The 17,038-nt window shown below is 49.2% G+C and overlaps 1 protein-coding gene across 5 annotated transcripts in view; it reads right to left on the reverse strand.

Moving 5' to 3' along the window:
- The window catches only part of Eya2 (EYA transcriptional coactivator and phosphatase 2), a 146,186-nt gene that overhangs the window by 21,786 nt on the left and 107,362 nt on the right, over positions 1-17,038 (reverse strand). For all 5 annotated transcript variants that reach the window (XM_033767029.1, XM_010626243.2, XM_033767026.1 and 2 more), the window contains one exon: positions 3,948-4,037. In XM_033767029.1, coding sequence (XP_033622920.1) covers positions 3,948-4,037 — 90 coding nt within the window. The remainder of the gene's footprint in view (positions 1-3,947; positions 4,038-17,038) is intronic.

Here is a 17,038-nt window from a genome sequence, read left to right on the forward strand (position 1 = left end):
CAGGGTCTCACTGTGCAGTTGAGACTGACCTGGAACTCACTATGTAGCCCAGGCTGGTCTCAAACTCACAGCGATCCTCCTGCCTCAGCCTCCCGAGGGCTGGGATGACAGGGGTGCGCCACCACGCCCGGCTTGAAATGAACATTTAAACACTATTCATCACCACTATTTGTGATGTACTGTATAATACTCTATTATATTCACCACTTTTTTATTACTTAAAAATTGTGGTATTGCCTTCTTTTTTGAGACACAGTTTTGCTACCTGTGTTGCCCAGCTGTTCTTGGGCTCGAGTGCTCCTCCTGAATGAAGAGTAGCTAGGACCATGGGTGTGCACCACTGTGCCTCTGGCTGGCCTGAATTTTACTACCAAACAAGCAGCACTTGCACAAATGGGGAAGGGTCATGGACATTTATGGCAAAACCTCAGCAATCCACTGTGCCTTCGGGCTGGGCAGTCACAGTCTTTGCCATATCTCGGTGTTGTTTGCACAGCCATAGGATTACTGTAGAACCACGAGCTGCGTAAGCTGCTCATATTTTCCCAACTTACAGTGAAATAAATGTTGAACAATCGAAACTACAGTTCTCCCCAGTACCAGGTAGGCCTCTGTTGTACAGCCCCGGGTACAGCGTGGCCTCAGGTAGTAAGGTCGTCCTTACAACCGGGGAGAATTTTTCCTCCACCCATGTAACAGATGAGGAAACCAAGGCTCAAGGAGACTCAGCAATTTTCCCAGGTCACAAAGCCAGCAAGTGGGAGGCAGGACCCCAGGTAAATGGACCGGGGAGAAGGTCCTTGCCCTGGATGCTGAGCATGAGTCCTGAGAAACCCTAAGATGTGGCTGAACTCACATCTGCTTCACCCACATCACTTCAGGGCTGCTTCTCTTGGATACAGGGGCCTCTGATGGAATGCAGTCACCTGCCTCCAGTCTGGTCTCTATCAGGCAGCCACACAGGGCCTCTGAACCATGTCCGATCATTCAGAAGTCTCCAGTGGCTCTGTGTCACTCTGTGATCTTTCCTGCTCCCTCTACTCCAGCTGCATTAGAAGCCCAACCTTGGCCGTGCCTCAGGACCTTTGCACTGCTGTTTCTTCTGTCTGAGCATTCTTCCTCCAGATATCTTCATGGCCCTCTCTCACCTCCTTAGGTCTCTGCTCAAACGTCACAGTCTTTACTTGCATGGACCAAGTGAGACTGCAGCTCCTGTGATAGCCCCTCCTTTCCTCCCCAGGTCTCTCTTCAGAAAACTGCCTGGCAGGGTGCTACCAGGGCAGGTGTGAACAGCTGCCTCTCTAGCTGGCAGGCCACCGCCTTGAGGATGCAGGTCTTGCTGTTCTTAGGTGTGGCTGAATCCACTTAGACAAAGAGCACGTTTTCCAGGAGGACCTGCGGGATGCAGGAACGAGCCCCCTGCTTGCAGATGGCTCAGATGGGAATGCATCTGGCTTTATTCCCTAAACCCAGCGCTTGGTGTGTGTGCCCAGCCTCGAGCTGGCCTCCTGCTGGCTGTGCCCCTCCTTGGATCTCGCTGTTCCTCAGATCTCGATGAGGGCAGTCTTGTACCAGCAAACACCATGTTTTCCCTGGTATGAGTTTTCACTGCCCCCTCGTGTCCGGTGGTCTCACTTCTGCTGGGGTTTTTGCCACACATGGTGCCCATCGGTTCGGGGTCTTCACTAGGGTGGGAGGCTCAGACCCCTCCGACCGCACTGCCCCAGGCAGGAGATGGTCCTGCAGTTCCCTCCATGCCCACGCCTCCCTGCTTCGCTGCTGAGGGAAGGCTGCCCCACGCTGGCACACGGAGTTCAGGAGTCTTGCGGCCTGCCCCAGGGCAAGTCCTCTTGGCTCTGTGGCCACCCCGATGCCAGGGCCTTAGCGCCGCTCTTCTCTGCAGGAACCTCCCTGAGGTCCCTCGCTTCCTCCCGCCAGTCTCAACCCACGTCAAGAGGCCTTTTAATCATGCAAACCACGTCAAGTGGCCTCTCCCGATCACAGCCCCCATGCCTGACTCGGGTGCCACAGCGCCTCCCCCACATCCCTCTGCCCCAGGTGCTCGCCATGCACCTCGGTGGCCTTGGCCTCCTCCCGGACCCCGCCGACAGCACCCTCATTCTCCGCATTTGCTGTTCCAGCCCCTCAGATCTCCCCCCAGCCGGGGCCTGGTCATCTCTCAGCTCAAATGTCACCTCTTCGAGTCCTCGGCCCCCACAAGCGCACCGCCCAGGTCCTCCTCATCGCTGGCTCTCCTGTCTGACTTCCTTTTCCACCATCACAAACGATCCCACATGATGACTGGGTGCTCCCTGCCTGGAACCAGGGAATTCACGATGAATCCGACTGCAGCCCCTGCTCTCACAGAGCGGCCACCACGGGGGAAGCAGGCCAAAATGGGACTACCCTGCGTGCTCTGACAAGGGCCGATAACGTCCATGTTTTTGTTAAAGTGAGCTGGGTTGTGATAGTGGCATCAGCTGAGTTTTTACTACCTTAGCCTCCGGAGATACTTGCTGAATTCAATGGCCTGCTTTTCAAACTTCTATCCTCTCTCCATCTCTGTCTGTCTGTCTCCCTTATCCCCAAGCCATATGTGTGCCTGCGCCTTGCCTTGGCTACAGAGTCCTGGGCATTTGCCGCCCATGGTGGTCTCCACTACTCCAAAGCTCTTTCCTTCCAAGTTTTGATGCAGACTCTTTCTTTGCAGCAGATACTGGGTGGACAACGTCAGTGCCATTTATGGGGCCCTAGTGGCTCATTTCCGCTTGGACCCCACTTCCCCTCGCAAGCTCTCGCATGCTTCTCCGGAGGATAAACATTACTAAGGTCCCGGGCCAGTCAGGACAGTCTTGGAATCTGTAGCCTTTGTATTTCGATTTCAAAGGTTAGTCCTCGTGGATTGTCCAGATTCTGGAGAAAAATATTCCTACTAGGATAAATAGAATTCTTTCACGTGCGGTTTTATGTTAGGTTGTCTTCATTTTTTCAGTCTGTTGCGCCAATAACATGACTTTAATTTACAAAGACAGAAAAGGCCCACATGAATCCTCTTATTAGACCAAAGCTCTTCTTTCCCTTGAAGAAAGGGGCCTGTCTTTTCAGCAGAGGGAGCTAAGTAATATTTCCCTCATTGCTTTGGCTACAAGGAAGCTCACAGATTAGCTCTAAACTTGACTGCAATAGTTAGCTTGAGCCTGATTTTTTCGGATACAAGTCTCTATCCTTACTCACTACAGAGCTTTTTAATCTCTTTGTCTTTGCACTAATAGTCCTAGTTTAAATATGTTTTTCATTTGAAATCCTTCCCAAATCTTTCCAACAAAGAGTGGATATAAACAAGTGAATTGCATTAATTTTCAAAGCTGCTCTCCCGACTTTCCCCTACCTTATTTGCATCTTGCTTAGGGGCTCAGAAGCAGGTACACTAAACAAGCACACCCTCTCTACTCGCTCTTTCTCTTTGTAGAACATGCTTTCCGGGAATGTAAATTGTTTTTAAAAGCTTCCATCCCGGCCCACTGCTAATTACTGCTGACCCAGGAGGATCCGTGCTAATTTGCCTTAATAAACTTATTAAATAGCAAATTTCAGGAGGAAGAAACTATACAGCCTTTATTGGATTAGCAAAACTGCCAGTGGCCATCACCCGCACAGGGAGAAAAGCCCATTAGCTGCCCAGGAAAGCCGGCGAGATGATCCAGCCAAGTGTTTCCAATAAACCACTGCTGGTCAGTTCTGGACCTTCTTGGGGGTTGCTAGCAAAAGTTTCAAGTCTCTTTAAAAAAAGGAAATGAAAGAAAGAAAGAAAGAAAAAAGAAAGAAAAGGGAGAAGAAAGAGAGAGAAAGAGACCGACACACAGACAGAGGAAGCGGGAGTAGATTCCCCCCAAGTAGACAGAGGTGACTTCACAAGCAGCTACCCCGTGGAAACAGCAACTACAAACCTCCAGGTCATTGAAGAACAGGTGTGTGTCCGCCAGGTTGAAGATCATCTCTTCCATCATCAGGCCGATGCGCACGGACGTCGTGGTGTCCTGCGGGAAGAGAAGGGGACAGTGCTACGTAGCTGTGGCCTCCGAGACCGCAGCCTCCTCCGTTCTCCCGCAGCTCTCCCGGCCTAAAGAGCGGCCCCGGGATATCGGCCACCGCTTTGTTTTCTTCCACATTTCAATCTCCCCGCAAACACTCGGAACACCGACCGTGTTCACTGCCGCAACACTTACAGAAATAGCTGTGCTCAGGGTGGACCCTTCGGGAAGCGTGGGCTTGCAGGGTTCCCCTCTACACTTGATAGTTTAGAATCGCCGTCACGTAACAGGATTACTTACAAGACAGACCCAGGCACACGAGCCCACTCCGGTACATCCGGGGCACTCTAGGCCTTACGCAATGACGCCGCGCCAGGGCCGCTGCTGTGAAGTCAGCATCGCGAGACGGCCCCGGGGACCCACGGAAGTCGAGTCGGGGCGAGTGTGAGGCCAATCCCCTCGTCCCCTCCCTCTTCCCGCGTGCCCAAGGGGGCCAGCTACGTTGCTGTTCACCCAGACTGAGGGTCCCTCCTCGAGGAGCCTCTCCCTACACACCGGGCGATGGCACTGTGGCCCCCAGCTCAAATCTAGCCTGCGGGCTGTTTTTATCTGGCTCCTGAGTTAAGCAGGGTTTTTACTTTTTTGTTTAAGTCCTGGGGAATGAACCTAGGGAGCACTGAGCCACAACCCCCCAGCCCTTTTTATTTTTAAATTTTGACACAGAGTCTTGCTAAGTTGCCCAGCCTGGCCTTGAATTTAACAATAATCCTGCCTCAGCCTCCCAGGTAGCGGGGATTACAGGCACAGGCTGCTGCACCCCACCTGATTTGGACATTTTTGTACTGTGAAGGCAGTGGAGATTCCTTGCGACAGAGACGCCTGTATGGCGCACAGCACCTAAAATGTTCGCTGTCTGGCCCTTCAATAAAAAGTCTGTGGAGCCAGGTGATAATAATGGACTTGAACCACGAATGAGAAATTGACTGAGAAGCACAGAGCTTGGGGGATGTTTGTTACTGGGACATACACTCACTTATCCTGATACACAGGAGAAATATGTAACACAGTAGCTCTCAGCCCTGGCTGCACATTGTGATGCTCAGGTGAGCATTAAAAAACCCAGATGCCAAGGCTGCGTTCCAGATCAATAAAATCAGAATTGCTGAGGGTGGGGTCCAGGTATCAAGAAATTTATAGTTCCTCAGGTGAGCTGGGGTAGTGGCACAGACCTGTAATCCCAGCACTCTGGGAGGCTCAGGTAAGAAGATTGCAATTTTGAGCCCAGTCTGGATGACTCAGTGACTTAGTGAGACCATATCTGAACATAAAAAGTTAAAACAAAGGGGCTGGGGAGGTAGTGAAGTGTGAAGGCCCTGGATTCAATCCCTAGTACAAAGAGGGAGCGAGAGGGTGGGACAGAGAAACAGAGTGGGGGAGAGGGGAAGGGGGGAGCGAGCGAGAGAGAGAGAGAGAGAGAGGGAGAAAGTTCCTCAGGTCCTAGGAATGTGCTCTTATGGTTAAGAACCATTAGTCTAAAAGGGTATTTAACACAAGGTTAGTCACATTCCCAGCTCACATTGATTTTTAAGTGCTTTTTCTGTACCACTGTGTAAGTATTTTAATCCCCACAAAGCTCTATGAGGTGAGTATTGTTATCCCCTCCCTTTTTTTGGTACTGGTGATCAAAACTTAGGATCTTGCACTTGTGAGGCTGGTGCAGTGCTACTGAGCTACATCCCCGTCCCTATTTTCCCATTTTATAGATGAGAAAACCGAGGGACACAAAGGTTGGGTGACTTTCTCAAGGCCAAACCAGCTAGCGAGTCCTAGGATTGGAACCTGGTACCCTGGCTGCAGAGCAGCTCCACGTCTGAGCAGGAGTGGAGAGGCGGGGGTGTGGAAGAGGACAGAGGGTGGCCTTGCACCCTCGCTCCATACCCTTCTTTTTCTGTTTTAATTTTTTATCTGAAGGCTGTATTACTTCTATTAAAAAATAGCAATACAAGTCCTTTTTTTTTTTTTTTTTGGTACTGGGGATTGAACTCTGGTCCTTGGGTCTATTACACGTGTAAGGCAGGTGGCAGAACCATTCAGCTAAATACCTGGCTCATGAATTCTTCTCGACTCTTTAAAAACACTAAAGTAGCTGCTGAGCTGAGCATCACACACAGCCGTGCACAATCAGACCTGGGCTCAGAGCTGGATATCAAACACCTGATCAGGACTCTAAGGACCCAGGCCCAGCTCTCTGAGTACTGGCTGGGAGTCAGCGCGCAGGGAACTCGGTGAAAGGCCAGCAGCAGATGTAGGCAGCAAGCTCTTCAGAGCCCGGGTGGGAATCAGTGACCTGTGGAGAGGCAGTGATTCCGCGCATCTCCGCACACCCCTCTGTGCCATGGTTGATTTGCAGTGGTCCCTGTTGACTGTTTGGGTTCGCTGGACCAGGGGCAAGAAGAGCTTACACCCAGACCCGCTGCTGCAAGGATTTATCTGGAAAAGTGTCACCTCCCAGGCCAGCATCCAGAGAGGGGACATTAACCATCGCATCTGAGACTTCTCTGGTGAAAGAATTTGCATAGTGACAAGAAGGGAAATCCTGGGTCTGCAGAAAGTTGAAGCTACGTTTGGGTCATACAGATTAGGAGGATAAGATGAGAAAGTGTGTGTGCGTACGTGATGGAAATAAGGGTGAGAGAAGCGAACTCAAGTCTCAGCCTCTATTTTGCAGGGCCAGAGGCCATGCTTCAAACAGAATAAAAATATCAGACAGCACCAACATGGGTGTGTTACTTAGAACTTGGAAGTAAGCCCTCAAAATATCAGCACAAGTTTTTTGTTTTGTTTTTTGAGATAGGGTTTCGCTGTGTAGCCCAGGGTGGCCTCGAACTCGCAGTGATCCTCCTGGCTCAGCCTCTTGCGTGTTGGGATTATAGGTGTGTGGTACCATGCCCGGTTCAGCACAAGTTGAAAGTTGTTGCCTCTGGGCAGAAAGAAAGAGTGGCAGGTCACTGGAGAGTGCTGTCCTTCATATACTTTCCTTTGTAGAATTTCATGAATTTAAAGCTATGTGCATACATTTTTTCGGTTAAAAAATTTAAAATAGGCAACATATTCAGCAATTCCATTTTTAAATTATTTATCCTTGAGAAAAACCAATACACATGATGCAGAGGAACCGTCAAAAAGTATTCTTCACAGAATTGTTAGTAAATCGCAAAAGATTGGAAATAATTTAGTTGCCCAGCCAAAGGGGCATAGAAAAATAAAATGAAGTCTATCTGTTGGAAAACTAAATTTCAACAGGAAGAAATGAGCTAGGTCTCCATGGGTTAACGTGAACACATCAAAAATATATTGTTGAAGGGAAAATCCTAATTATGTATTATATCCTGCATGTTATTACCATTTATTAGTAATTCATAAGGCATTACTATGAATTGCTCATGGGCACTTACATATTTATTACTATCTGGAAGGACACACCAGAGTCAGAACAGTAGTTACTTCTGGAAGGCAGAGAAGAGGGAACAGAAATGAACAGTGATGCTTAGTGAATTTTGGGGTTATCCAGAATATTTTTTAAAAGTTTTGGGCTGGGGATTTAGCTCAGCGGTTCGGTGGCCTGCCTCGCAAGCGCAAGGACCCAAGTTCAATCCCCAGTACCAAAAAAAAAAAAAAAAATTTTTTTAAAGGAGATTTATACATTTATTGTATAATTAAAAGTTTAAAAATTAAAGAGCCCCAAATTTCTGGCGACTCTTTACAATACCCACCTACCCGTTTGAGATTTCCCCTTATTTCAGGGTTTCTGAAAATCTGCTTGTCCGTTGCTTGCTAGGTTGTTTGACGCTACGCTGGTGGGGCCTCTTTTTAAGGAAGTTAATAAAAAACTAGCTGTGCAGGGGACAGGTGAATCTGGAATGACCTCAGCAAGCCACAGCTGATCCAGGAGTCAGGTAAGACAGAGATGCCCTGGACCGGACCACTTTATCCCAGTAGAAAAATGACTTTCCGGGTTTGCAAAGACCGAGAAACCAAAATAAAGGTAACCCTGGTGGCGACTCTGAATGAATGAACAGGAATTAGCTCTGGAGTGAGGACAAGATGAAAGCTTTGGTTTCCCCTCAGGCTGCCTGCCGAAGGCACCCCCAATTTGGGCTTCTGTGACCCAGTGCAGCTAGGAGGGGCCCCTCCATCTGACCCAGTCAAGATGAAGCCTGAAATGCGGGCGCCTTCAGCTAACCAAAGCCACTGACCCCTTAAAATCCACTGAGAGGGAGAGGTGACAGCACGTGACCACGCCCAAGGTCCCCGTCAGTGCCCCGTCCACTTCCTCGCACTCAAAAGCGAGGAACCCCTTTCGGTTAACCCAGCCAAAAATATCCTATAGTTCAAAGTCTGTAGGATGCCACGCACATGAAAGCCATTTTCGTCATCATTACATAATCCCTTTGGATTAAAAAGAAAAAATCAGTGGTTAACACCCTGAACAAGCCTCGTGGATCACTTAAAAAAGAAAAATCAATATGAACCGGAATGGAGAACTGAGAAAGTGACTTTTCCCCAAACAGGCTTTGACTGTCACTTGTCCTCGGAAGGACTGTGCTGGGTAGATAGACCGTTATCTCGTTTGCCTAGTGGGGTTTCGGGGATGGAGGGTTCTCTCCCAGCAGAAGCACACGTCACACAAAGGCGCTGGGGAGTTTTCCAGGGCGGCCTCATTCCCTGCAGATTCTCAGGGCCTGGCTTTGACGGCGACGTGGTGGGCTGTGCACCCCTTGGTTAGGGGCTGGAGAGAGGCTCTGAGCCCAGGACTAGCCCCGGGGCGGACGCTGTGGCCCTGGACACAGCCAAGAAGGCTATATAATGTGATCAGTGCGAATTCTGGATGAAATTCTCTTCATCAGAGGAGGGTGGCCGGGTCCGTCTTCATACTGGCTGCTCAGAGATCAGCCTGGGGACCGCCTAGTTAACTTGTGAGGAGAAAGGGTAAGAACATTACAAAAAAAAAAAATCTTTCCTAAAACCAAATCAATCTAATGGAAAACAAACACAAGTATGAAGCAAGTGGCGGTGGGGAGGTGCAGAAGTTTCAGAATTTGAATGCCAGAGTGATTCAGGTTTAATGAGACTATAATGGCTGTGTTCCATCAAGCGCCTGTGCTGTCCTCAAATTCACACAGTCTCCAGTGTAAGCGACACCAATCTACTTCCTAGGCCCTACGTATTGGGAGCCAGCTGTTTTTGTTCAAAAGAAGTCCAAATTTTACCAAAAAGTTGTGGTGATGAAGCAGAGGTCTACCTGCCCGCTGAAAAATTTCCTCTTCTATGTTTCTGAATTTTCTGTCTTAGGCATACTTCTCTTCCAGTAGCCTTTACAGTGGGCTCAATCCAAAGAAGTGAGATTTTCACATCAATCAGCATCCTAGTCCTTTGGGCAAAAGGAAGGTGTGCTCTGATTTCAACCCAACACTGGCTTATTTAGCTGAGATCTTTTGGGTTGCTTCACAGCCCTGGCTGAGTAATAATTATAATTATAATATCCTGTTTTATTGATGCTTTGAATAGAGGTTAAGAGGGTTGCCTTGCTGGAAGGTTACTTCATAACCCTCTGTGTCTCGGTTTCTCATCTGTAAATGGGCTTTCTTACTGTAAGGTTGTTATGATTCAATGAGGTCATTTAAAGCGCAAGTTATATATAATACTTCCAGTGAAACTTTCATAACCAGCGTTGATAATTAAAAAACTGGAAAAAATACCATAGAGCCCGTGGGCCAACAAATGATGGCTGCTGCCTGTGTTTGTCAGTAAAGTTTTAGTGGCCCAGAGCAATGTCTTTGTGTTCACGTCAGCACACAGTTATGGCTGTTCTCATGAGGCAGTGGCAGAACTGAGCAGTCACCATACCGCTTAAAGCCTAAGGTGTTTGACAAGGTAAGACTAGATAGAGCGTCAGAACCCATCATACACAGTAGCAGTGAGCTCCTGTTTTAGTTGGGGGGTGCGCATGCCTGTGTGTGTTCCTGGGTCATAATACAGAATTGATCGATTAACCGATTCATTGTGGTCCTGGAGAGCGAACCCAGGACCATCACACCGAGCTACGTCCCCAGATCTTTTTTACTTTTCATTTTGAGACAGGATCTTGCTCAACTGCTAAGTTTCCCAGGCTGGGCTCAAGCTTGCGATCTCCCTACCTTGGCTTCCCAGCCTGCTGGGATCACAGGCGTGTGCCAGCACGTAAAGCTTTAAAATTGTGTTTCTTACCTTGGCCATATTATAACATTAGAAAAACCGAGTCACTAACTGAGGAGCAGAGAACCATGCCTGGAATGCTGCCATTGCTGAATAACCGTAGTGCAGGCATAGCTGCGATTTGTACCGTTATTGCTACATCAGCGATTACTACGTGATGTGAACAGCGTCTTCCAGCCCAGAAGAGGCAGTGTTGGGCTTGAAACAGGCCTGGCCTGCTCCAGACTCCACAGTCCTCTGGGTGTGGCCTGTGCCATTAGGGTCTCCCTGCTCGGAGGGGGTATCTGCCCTCCACGGCTCTGGGCTTTGCGCCTGGACAGAAAGAATGTGCCGCCCCTCGGGATATCCAAACACACCGGACACCTCTGGCACAGTATCCAGGGCTTGCCAGTTCAGCTGAGGGTCGAGCTGATTTCATCTGGGGTCTCTGCCGTGAAGATCTAAGCCGGCTGTGTAGGAAAGAACAGCTAGGCAGGCCTGGGGCGCTCCTGCCCTGCACGCTCCTAAGAAATGCCTGTGGATGAGCTCGGAGGCCGTGGGCCATGCAGACAGCTCAGGCTGGCAGTGAGGCTCACAGTGAATGGCCCTTGTAGCTCTGAGGCTGGGGGCTCCCTAGCTGAGGTCAGTCGTGCAGTACTGCATGCTCTGTCACTGGGCCCCAGTGGGACCCCGCACACCCGAGGCCCAGCTGGGCTTCTCTGGAGACACTTGGCACGCGCTGTCACACGGGTCCTGGGGGAAGCAGGTGGAGCGTGTGCTGTGCTGGGAGAGAACCCGGCTCTCTCCTGGCCTCATTCCACGAGCTTTTTGCCTTTGCTGATTTTTATCTGCATCCTTCTACTGTAATAAATGATAGCTGTGACTACAACAGCTTTTCAGAGTTTTGCAGGTTCTTCTGGTAAATTGTCGAATCTGAGGGTGGTCTTGGGGACCCTAACATAATGGTCTTTATTAGACACCTTTAAAAATCGCCATCTGGTTAACAAAGGAGGTGACATGATATAGTGGGAGAACCTGATCTCTTTGGAAATGAGCTTCCATATCTGTAAACTAGCAGTTAATAATTTTCAGTAAAAACAACACCCCTCACCAGCCTTCAAAGGTGATCTCATAATGAAGGCCTGGCCAGAATCACAGCAAGTGGCCCAGGGATGGCCACGTGGCCAAACTGCTCCACTGGCAACCGGCCCCAGGACCTTGACTCCACTTGGGGACTTTCCCTTGAGGTGGCTGAGCTGGCGGGGTGTAACCCGAGGACGCTGGCCACCCACTCTGTCGTCACACAGGGAAAGCCTCTAGATTCATTCGAAAGTATTTGCGACGTGCATCCCACTGTGACTAAAGCCTACTTCCGGACATTTTGGGTACATAAGCAAATGCATTTTCCTTTTTAGTTTAAACTAACGTGTGCCGAATTTCTGTCACGTAGTCGAGATTCTTGACTATGCACGCCACCTGCCCATGCCCAGAGGAATGGAGTGGCTGTTTTGGGTCAAGGCCTTGCCCAGCAGGGACACTCCTGAGCCTCCACACGCCTCAGCAGGACCGAGGTGTGCCAGGAAGCCCTTTGGAAGCACAGTGCGTCTTCCAGCGCCACCCTTACTGGGCCCAGGCAGGGAGACTTGAGCCACATCCACTGATCAGTCTGAGTTCAGATCTTGGGGCAACCACCTCCCTTCGCGCAGGCACTCAGGGCTCCTCTGGGACAAGGCCTGTGATGTGTCTTAGAAACACCCGGCATGACAGTAAAGGGAATGTCTCCAGAATCCCCCCCGTGCAAAGGCCTTCCATTTACAGATTCTCAGACTATATTTCAATCTGATGTTTTGCAAGCCATGGACATTCTTGTAACATCTCCGCACGTTCTTACAAACTACATAACTACTGTGTTATTATTAAGTTCCTATTTTCCTTTAGTTTGGCTATTCTCACCTTTAAAAAAAAAACTTAAGCGGGCCGGATTTGGCTCAGTGGTTCCACTGCCTGCCTCACAAACGCAAGGACCCGAATTCGATCCCCAGTACCAAACAAACAAAAAACCCCCCAAAACTTAAGTGCATTTTAGTTCAGAGAGAAACTTGTTATCATGACCCTAAGTAGAAAACTGTTACAACCCCCGTGAATGGAAGGCGATGTGATAAGCACACTGCTAGTTTCCTATGAGCACAAGCTCAGTGACCTCACACAGTTCTGAAGAGCACGTTTAAAATCAAGGTGTGGGGCTGGGTGCAGCAGCACATGCTTATAATCCTAGCAGTTGGGAGGCTGAGGCAGGAGGATTGAAAGTTTGAGGCCAGCCCGGATTACATAGTGAGACCCTGTCATAAACAACAAAATCAAGGTGTGGGCAGGGATGTGTGTCTCCAGGATGCTGGAGGAGAAGCAGGTTTCCTGGCCTTTCCCAGCTTCTAGACGCTGCCTGCATTTCTTAGCTTGTGGCCTCTTCCTCACGTCGCTCCTTCAATTCTGCTTTCTGTTGTCCGATGCTACTCCACTCTTACGCCTGGATCCTTTGTTGTTGTTTTGAGATCTCACTATGTAGTTCATTGGCTTTAAGCTCACAGAGATCCTCCTGCCTCAGTCTCCTGAGGGCACCACATGTCTGACAATGGCTCTTTATATGGACACATCTGCAAAGTCCCTTTTGCCACATAAGATAACTCCCAAGTTTTGGGGGCCAGGATGTGGATGTGTTTTGGGGGGCACCTTCCCGTCTACCACTGCATGCATTGACAGCCTTCCCAAATGCTGCCCTGGGTGCAGCATCTTACGGACCAGGCTTGGCTGGAGTTCTCAGCAGGAAGAGGTCCTCCTCCCACTACAGTGGCTGAGGAATGTGGGTGGGAATTTCCCGATGTACAGGGTGAAGCCAACATACGTAAAACAGGAGACTGTGACACATCCTGCACGACCTCCACACCGCCACGTAAAAACCCCACTTCTAATGATCAGCGCCTAGACTCTAATCGCCCTGTGTAAATAAACACAAAATAGCTTTGCATGGTTTGTTACTGCTCCACAGGTACCTCCCAACTCTACACCTACACTTCCTCTCTTCGGCTACAGAAAGCCTATCTCCTCCATTCCCAAGAGAAATAGGTACTCGTCAAATACGCTTGGAAATGAGAACCAAGACCTGTCATGTAAAGGTACAAGATCCCAGTAATGAATGTAACTGTACTGTGTGCCTGGAATGTACCAATAAACTCAATAAAAAGAAAGAAAGAAAGAAAAACAACAACAACGCTTGGGACCAGAAGGGTTTTAGACTTTTTTGGTGTGTGTTTTAATGTTTGGTTTCTTCAGACTCTGCAACACAGTGAGATATCTTGGGGATGGGACACCAGGCTAAGCACAACATTCATTCGTGTTTCTTACCCATCTTACGCATATGGCCTCATGGTCACTTTGGGTCACCTTTTTAGTGTGCCTGTGTCTTGACTGTGACCATCACAAAAGCTCCGCTGTGGGATTTCCCTATTTGTGCTGCTAGCTAGGCGCTCAGAATATTTGATTTTGGAGGATTTGGGATTTTGGATTAGAGCGTTCAACCTGTATAAGTTCCAGATTTCTTCATTATGCCTCCTAGTTGTGGTCATGCCTGAGCATTTACGTATTAAAACACATAATTGTTTTAACAATAAACTTTTTTTTTCTTTGATAGTTCAGTTACGGTATTGCATTCATTTTTTGAAAAAGTAGTGAGTGAGTGGGCTTACTCATTTGGGATTTTTATTTCAGGATGGTGAAAGGGACATCGTAAGCTATTTATTTTAAGAAGGGGCTAGGATGTGTGATAAAGTTGAAACCGGTTTTAGGAAAAACTGGCAGCCGAGGCAGCGACTCAGATCCTGATGCCCAACTGTCCTGTTCTGTCTTATTCGTGGCTCTTCCTTCTCTGCCAGGACACAGGGCACCTGCAGCTGCCGTCACAAGCAATGGTGCCCTGCCCACACTTTACCGTGTCGCTATCCCAGCTGCCTGGTTTTGTCCAGGGTTTCCAAGGAGTAAAGGGTTAAGACACCTTTCACTTGAATGAGAATCTGTACTGCCCAGCTGTGCCTGCTATGGGCAGCCTGTGCTTATGGGACTGACTTCACTGCCAAGGGGTTTTGGTTGATCATTAACAGAGGGGTGACGAGGCTGGGGATTTAGCTCAGAGGTTCCACCACTTGCCTCACAAGCACAAGGACCCAAGTTCGATCCCTGGTACAAAAAAAAAAAAAAAAAAAAAAAAGAGAGAGACAGAGGGGTGATGAGGGAGGGAGGCAGCCAGTAGGTCTCTGTGTTGGGCCACACAGTCAACTTTCCCTCTCCTCAGAGTCTGTCATCAACATAGGAGCAATGGTGCATGCTTTAAAACAAAAATCAAGGCTGTCTTCTGCTCACGTAAGACCTACTGTTTTCTGCTGGCCCTCTGAGTAAAGCCAACAGCCTTCAGTGGCTGCATACGCTGGTCACCAACTGCTGTCCACTTGATCAGCTTTTCTTAACATGTGAAACTTGCCCTTGCCCCTGTGCATTTGCATTTGCTATTTCCTCTGCCTGGGATCCCCTTTCTGTAGGCTTTTCCATAGCTGGCTCCTTGACAGCATTCAGTTCCTATTTTCAGTGCCAGAACGGACTTCTTGGACTACTTTGTCTAAAAGAATCGAAGATGCCAACACCCACACATTCTATATCCCATTATTCTGTTATAGTTTTCAATAGTGTTTATTATTATCTACAACAACCTCATTTGGGCTGGGGATTTAGCTCAGTGACACCATGCCTACCTCACTAGCACAAGGTCCTGAGTTCGATCCCCTGTACCAGCACAAAACAAAACAAAACCCCCCAAACAACCTCATTTATTTATGGTTATTGGTGCTTCTCCTCTGAGTAGGAGGCACGCTCCACGAGAGCTAGTGCTACGTTCCTCTTACTGGAATGTAGCCAGATGCTCTGTTTTTTAAAAAAATGAACGAATTAATGTCTGTAGCTTTGTGTACATTTCCACATTTTCTCCTCAAGACAGCTTTTCCCTATCGGAAGGAGACTCAAGACTCACAGTGATGAGGGGACTTGTCCGAGGTCACTGCTCAGTGGCAGAGCTGGGATTCAAGCCCAGAAGTGCCTAACTCAACAAACCAGTCTTTATCATTCTCGTTAGGGAATTGATCATGTTAAAGTATGCTGCGACGCCGCCTCACAGGCTGCATTCTCCTGGTACATCTTGGCTCCTAAAATGACCTCATGCCCTTATCTCTGCCGCCCACCCCCCCAAGGCCACAATGGTCCAGGAAGTTGAAACCTGTGTCTGCAGGACTGGGCCCATAAAAGCAATCTGGCCTGTGATAGGTTAAAAGTAGCTCACTCCTCATAAATAAGCAATAGCCCACCCCAAAACTGATAAAAGGACCTTCCTTTCTTTGTTCTCTCTCTCCTTCTGCTTCTTTCTCCTCCTCTCTCTCTGCCTTCCTGCCTCCTGCTCGCCTCCCTACAATAAAGATCTCCTGCCGGACCTCTCGGTGCGTGAGTGGCTTAATTGGGAAGGGGCACCCAAAAGGGCACGCGAACCCCCCTTTCAATTCTCCTCCCCAAATATGCCTTTGGCGGAGAGGTAACATCAAAGAAAATTCTTTATTAGGAAACAAGCTTAAGGCAAATGATAGTCTGTCTTCTTGGAGGTGGGTAAATGCCTCCTTTAAAATAGCTGATGTCTATTTTTCAAGAAATAAAGGATTCGTTTACAATGAAGTCGCACCTCTGGGCGAGGAGCAGCTGCCACTTTGAGATCGGCCCTGCACTTCTCTTGGATCTCGTTGGCTGTCCTAGGACTGCCAGGCTTAGGGGGACGGATGCAGGGCCCGGGGCTGGGAAAGGTCTCCCCTGACTGTCCCTGAGCATTTGTGCTTTTGCTTCCCTGGACTTGACAGGGAAAGCAGGGGCAGCTGGTAAATCCCTCCCTTCAGCCACTGTCCCCTTGTGGGACCGACATGGAGACAGGGCTGGGGGGCTGCACGGGCGTCCCAGGGCCGGAGCCCCTTCTCCGCTCCCAAGTCCCCAAGGCTCTTTGGGGTGCCACTGTGAGAGTTGGAGGGAGGCGTGCTGTGGGAAGCCGTCCTAACCAGCATCAAGGCCTTCTTACATCCCTGACATTAGCAAAAGGAACGTTCCCCAGAGTAATTCTCAGAACAAAACCTACTCCTGCGGAACTGGGCTGTGTCTTGCCTGGCTGCTACCGGGGCGCTCAGTTGGGTCCACCCAGGGTTTCTGAGGGCTACTGGGCTGCCAGTCCTTCCAGGACACGAACAGGGAGCCCAGCCTTCTTCCTGGTGCTTGAATGCTGGCACTGGAGGCTCCAGGGCTCAGCCTCTGCTGCTGTCTGCTTTCCTCTCCCCGGAGAGCAGCATCCTGGGGAACAGCACCGTCCACGCCTCACGGCTGGGATGCTGGTGGGATCCTGGGATCCTTATGGAAACTTGTCCGGCAAGAAGCAGAAGGGATGCTCACAGTCACGCAGGGCAGGCCCAGTGGTGACTACTGCTTAAAGAAGACAGCGTAGCCCCTTAAGTGTGCTTTTGGATGATTTCTGAGGGCACAATTAACAATCCAATGCATTAATTACGTTTTTTTAAAGGAAGTTTTTGGACTTTTTTTTCTTAATAAGAGGCGTAGGGTTGGGGATTTAGCTCAGTGGCGCTGCCACCTGCCTTGCAAGTGCAAGATCCCAAGTTCAATCCCTGGTACAAAAAAAAAAAAAAAAAAAA

The sequence above is a fragment of the Fukomys damarensis genome, unplaced genomic scaffold (genome assembly GCF_012274545.1).
Source record: "Fukomys damarensis isolate Sample0158 unplaced genomic scaffold, DMR_v1.0_HiC HiC_scaffold_22, whole genome shotgun sequence".
In the NCBI taxonomy this organism is placed as follows: Eukaryota; Metazoa; Chordata; class Mammalia; order Rodentia; family Bathyergidae; genus Fukomys; species Fukomys damarensis.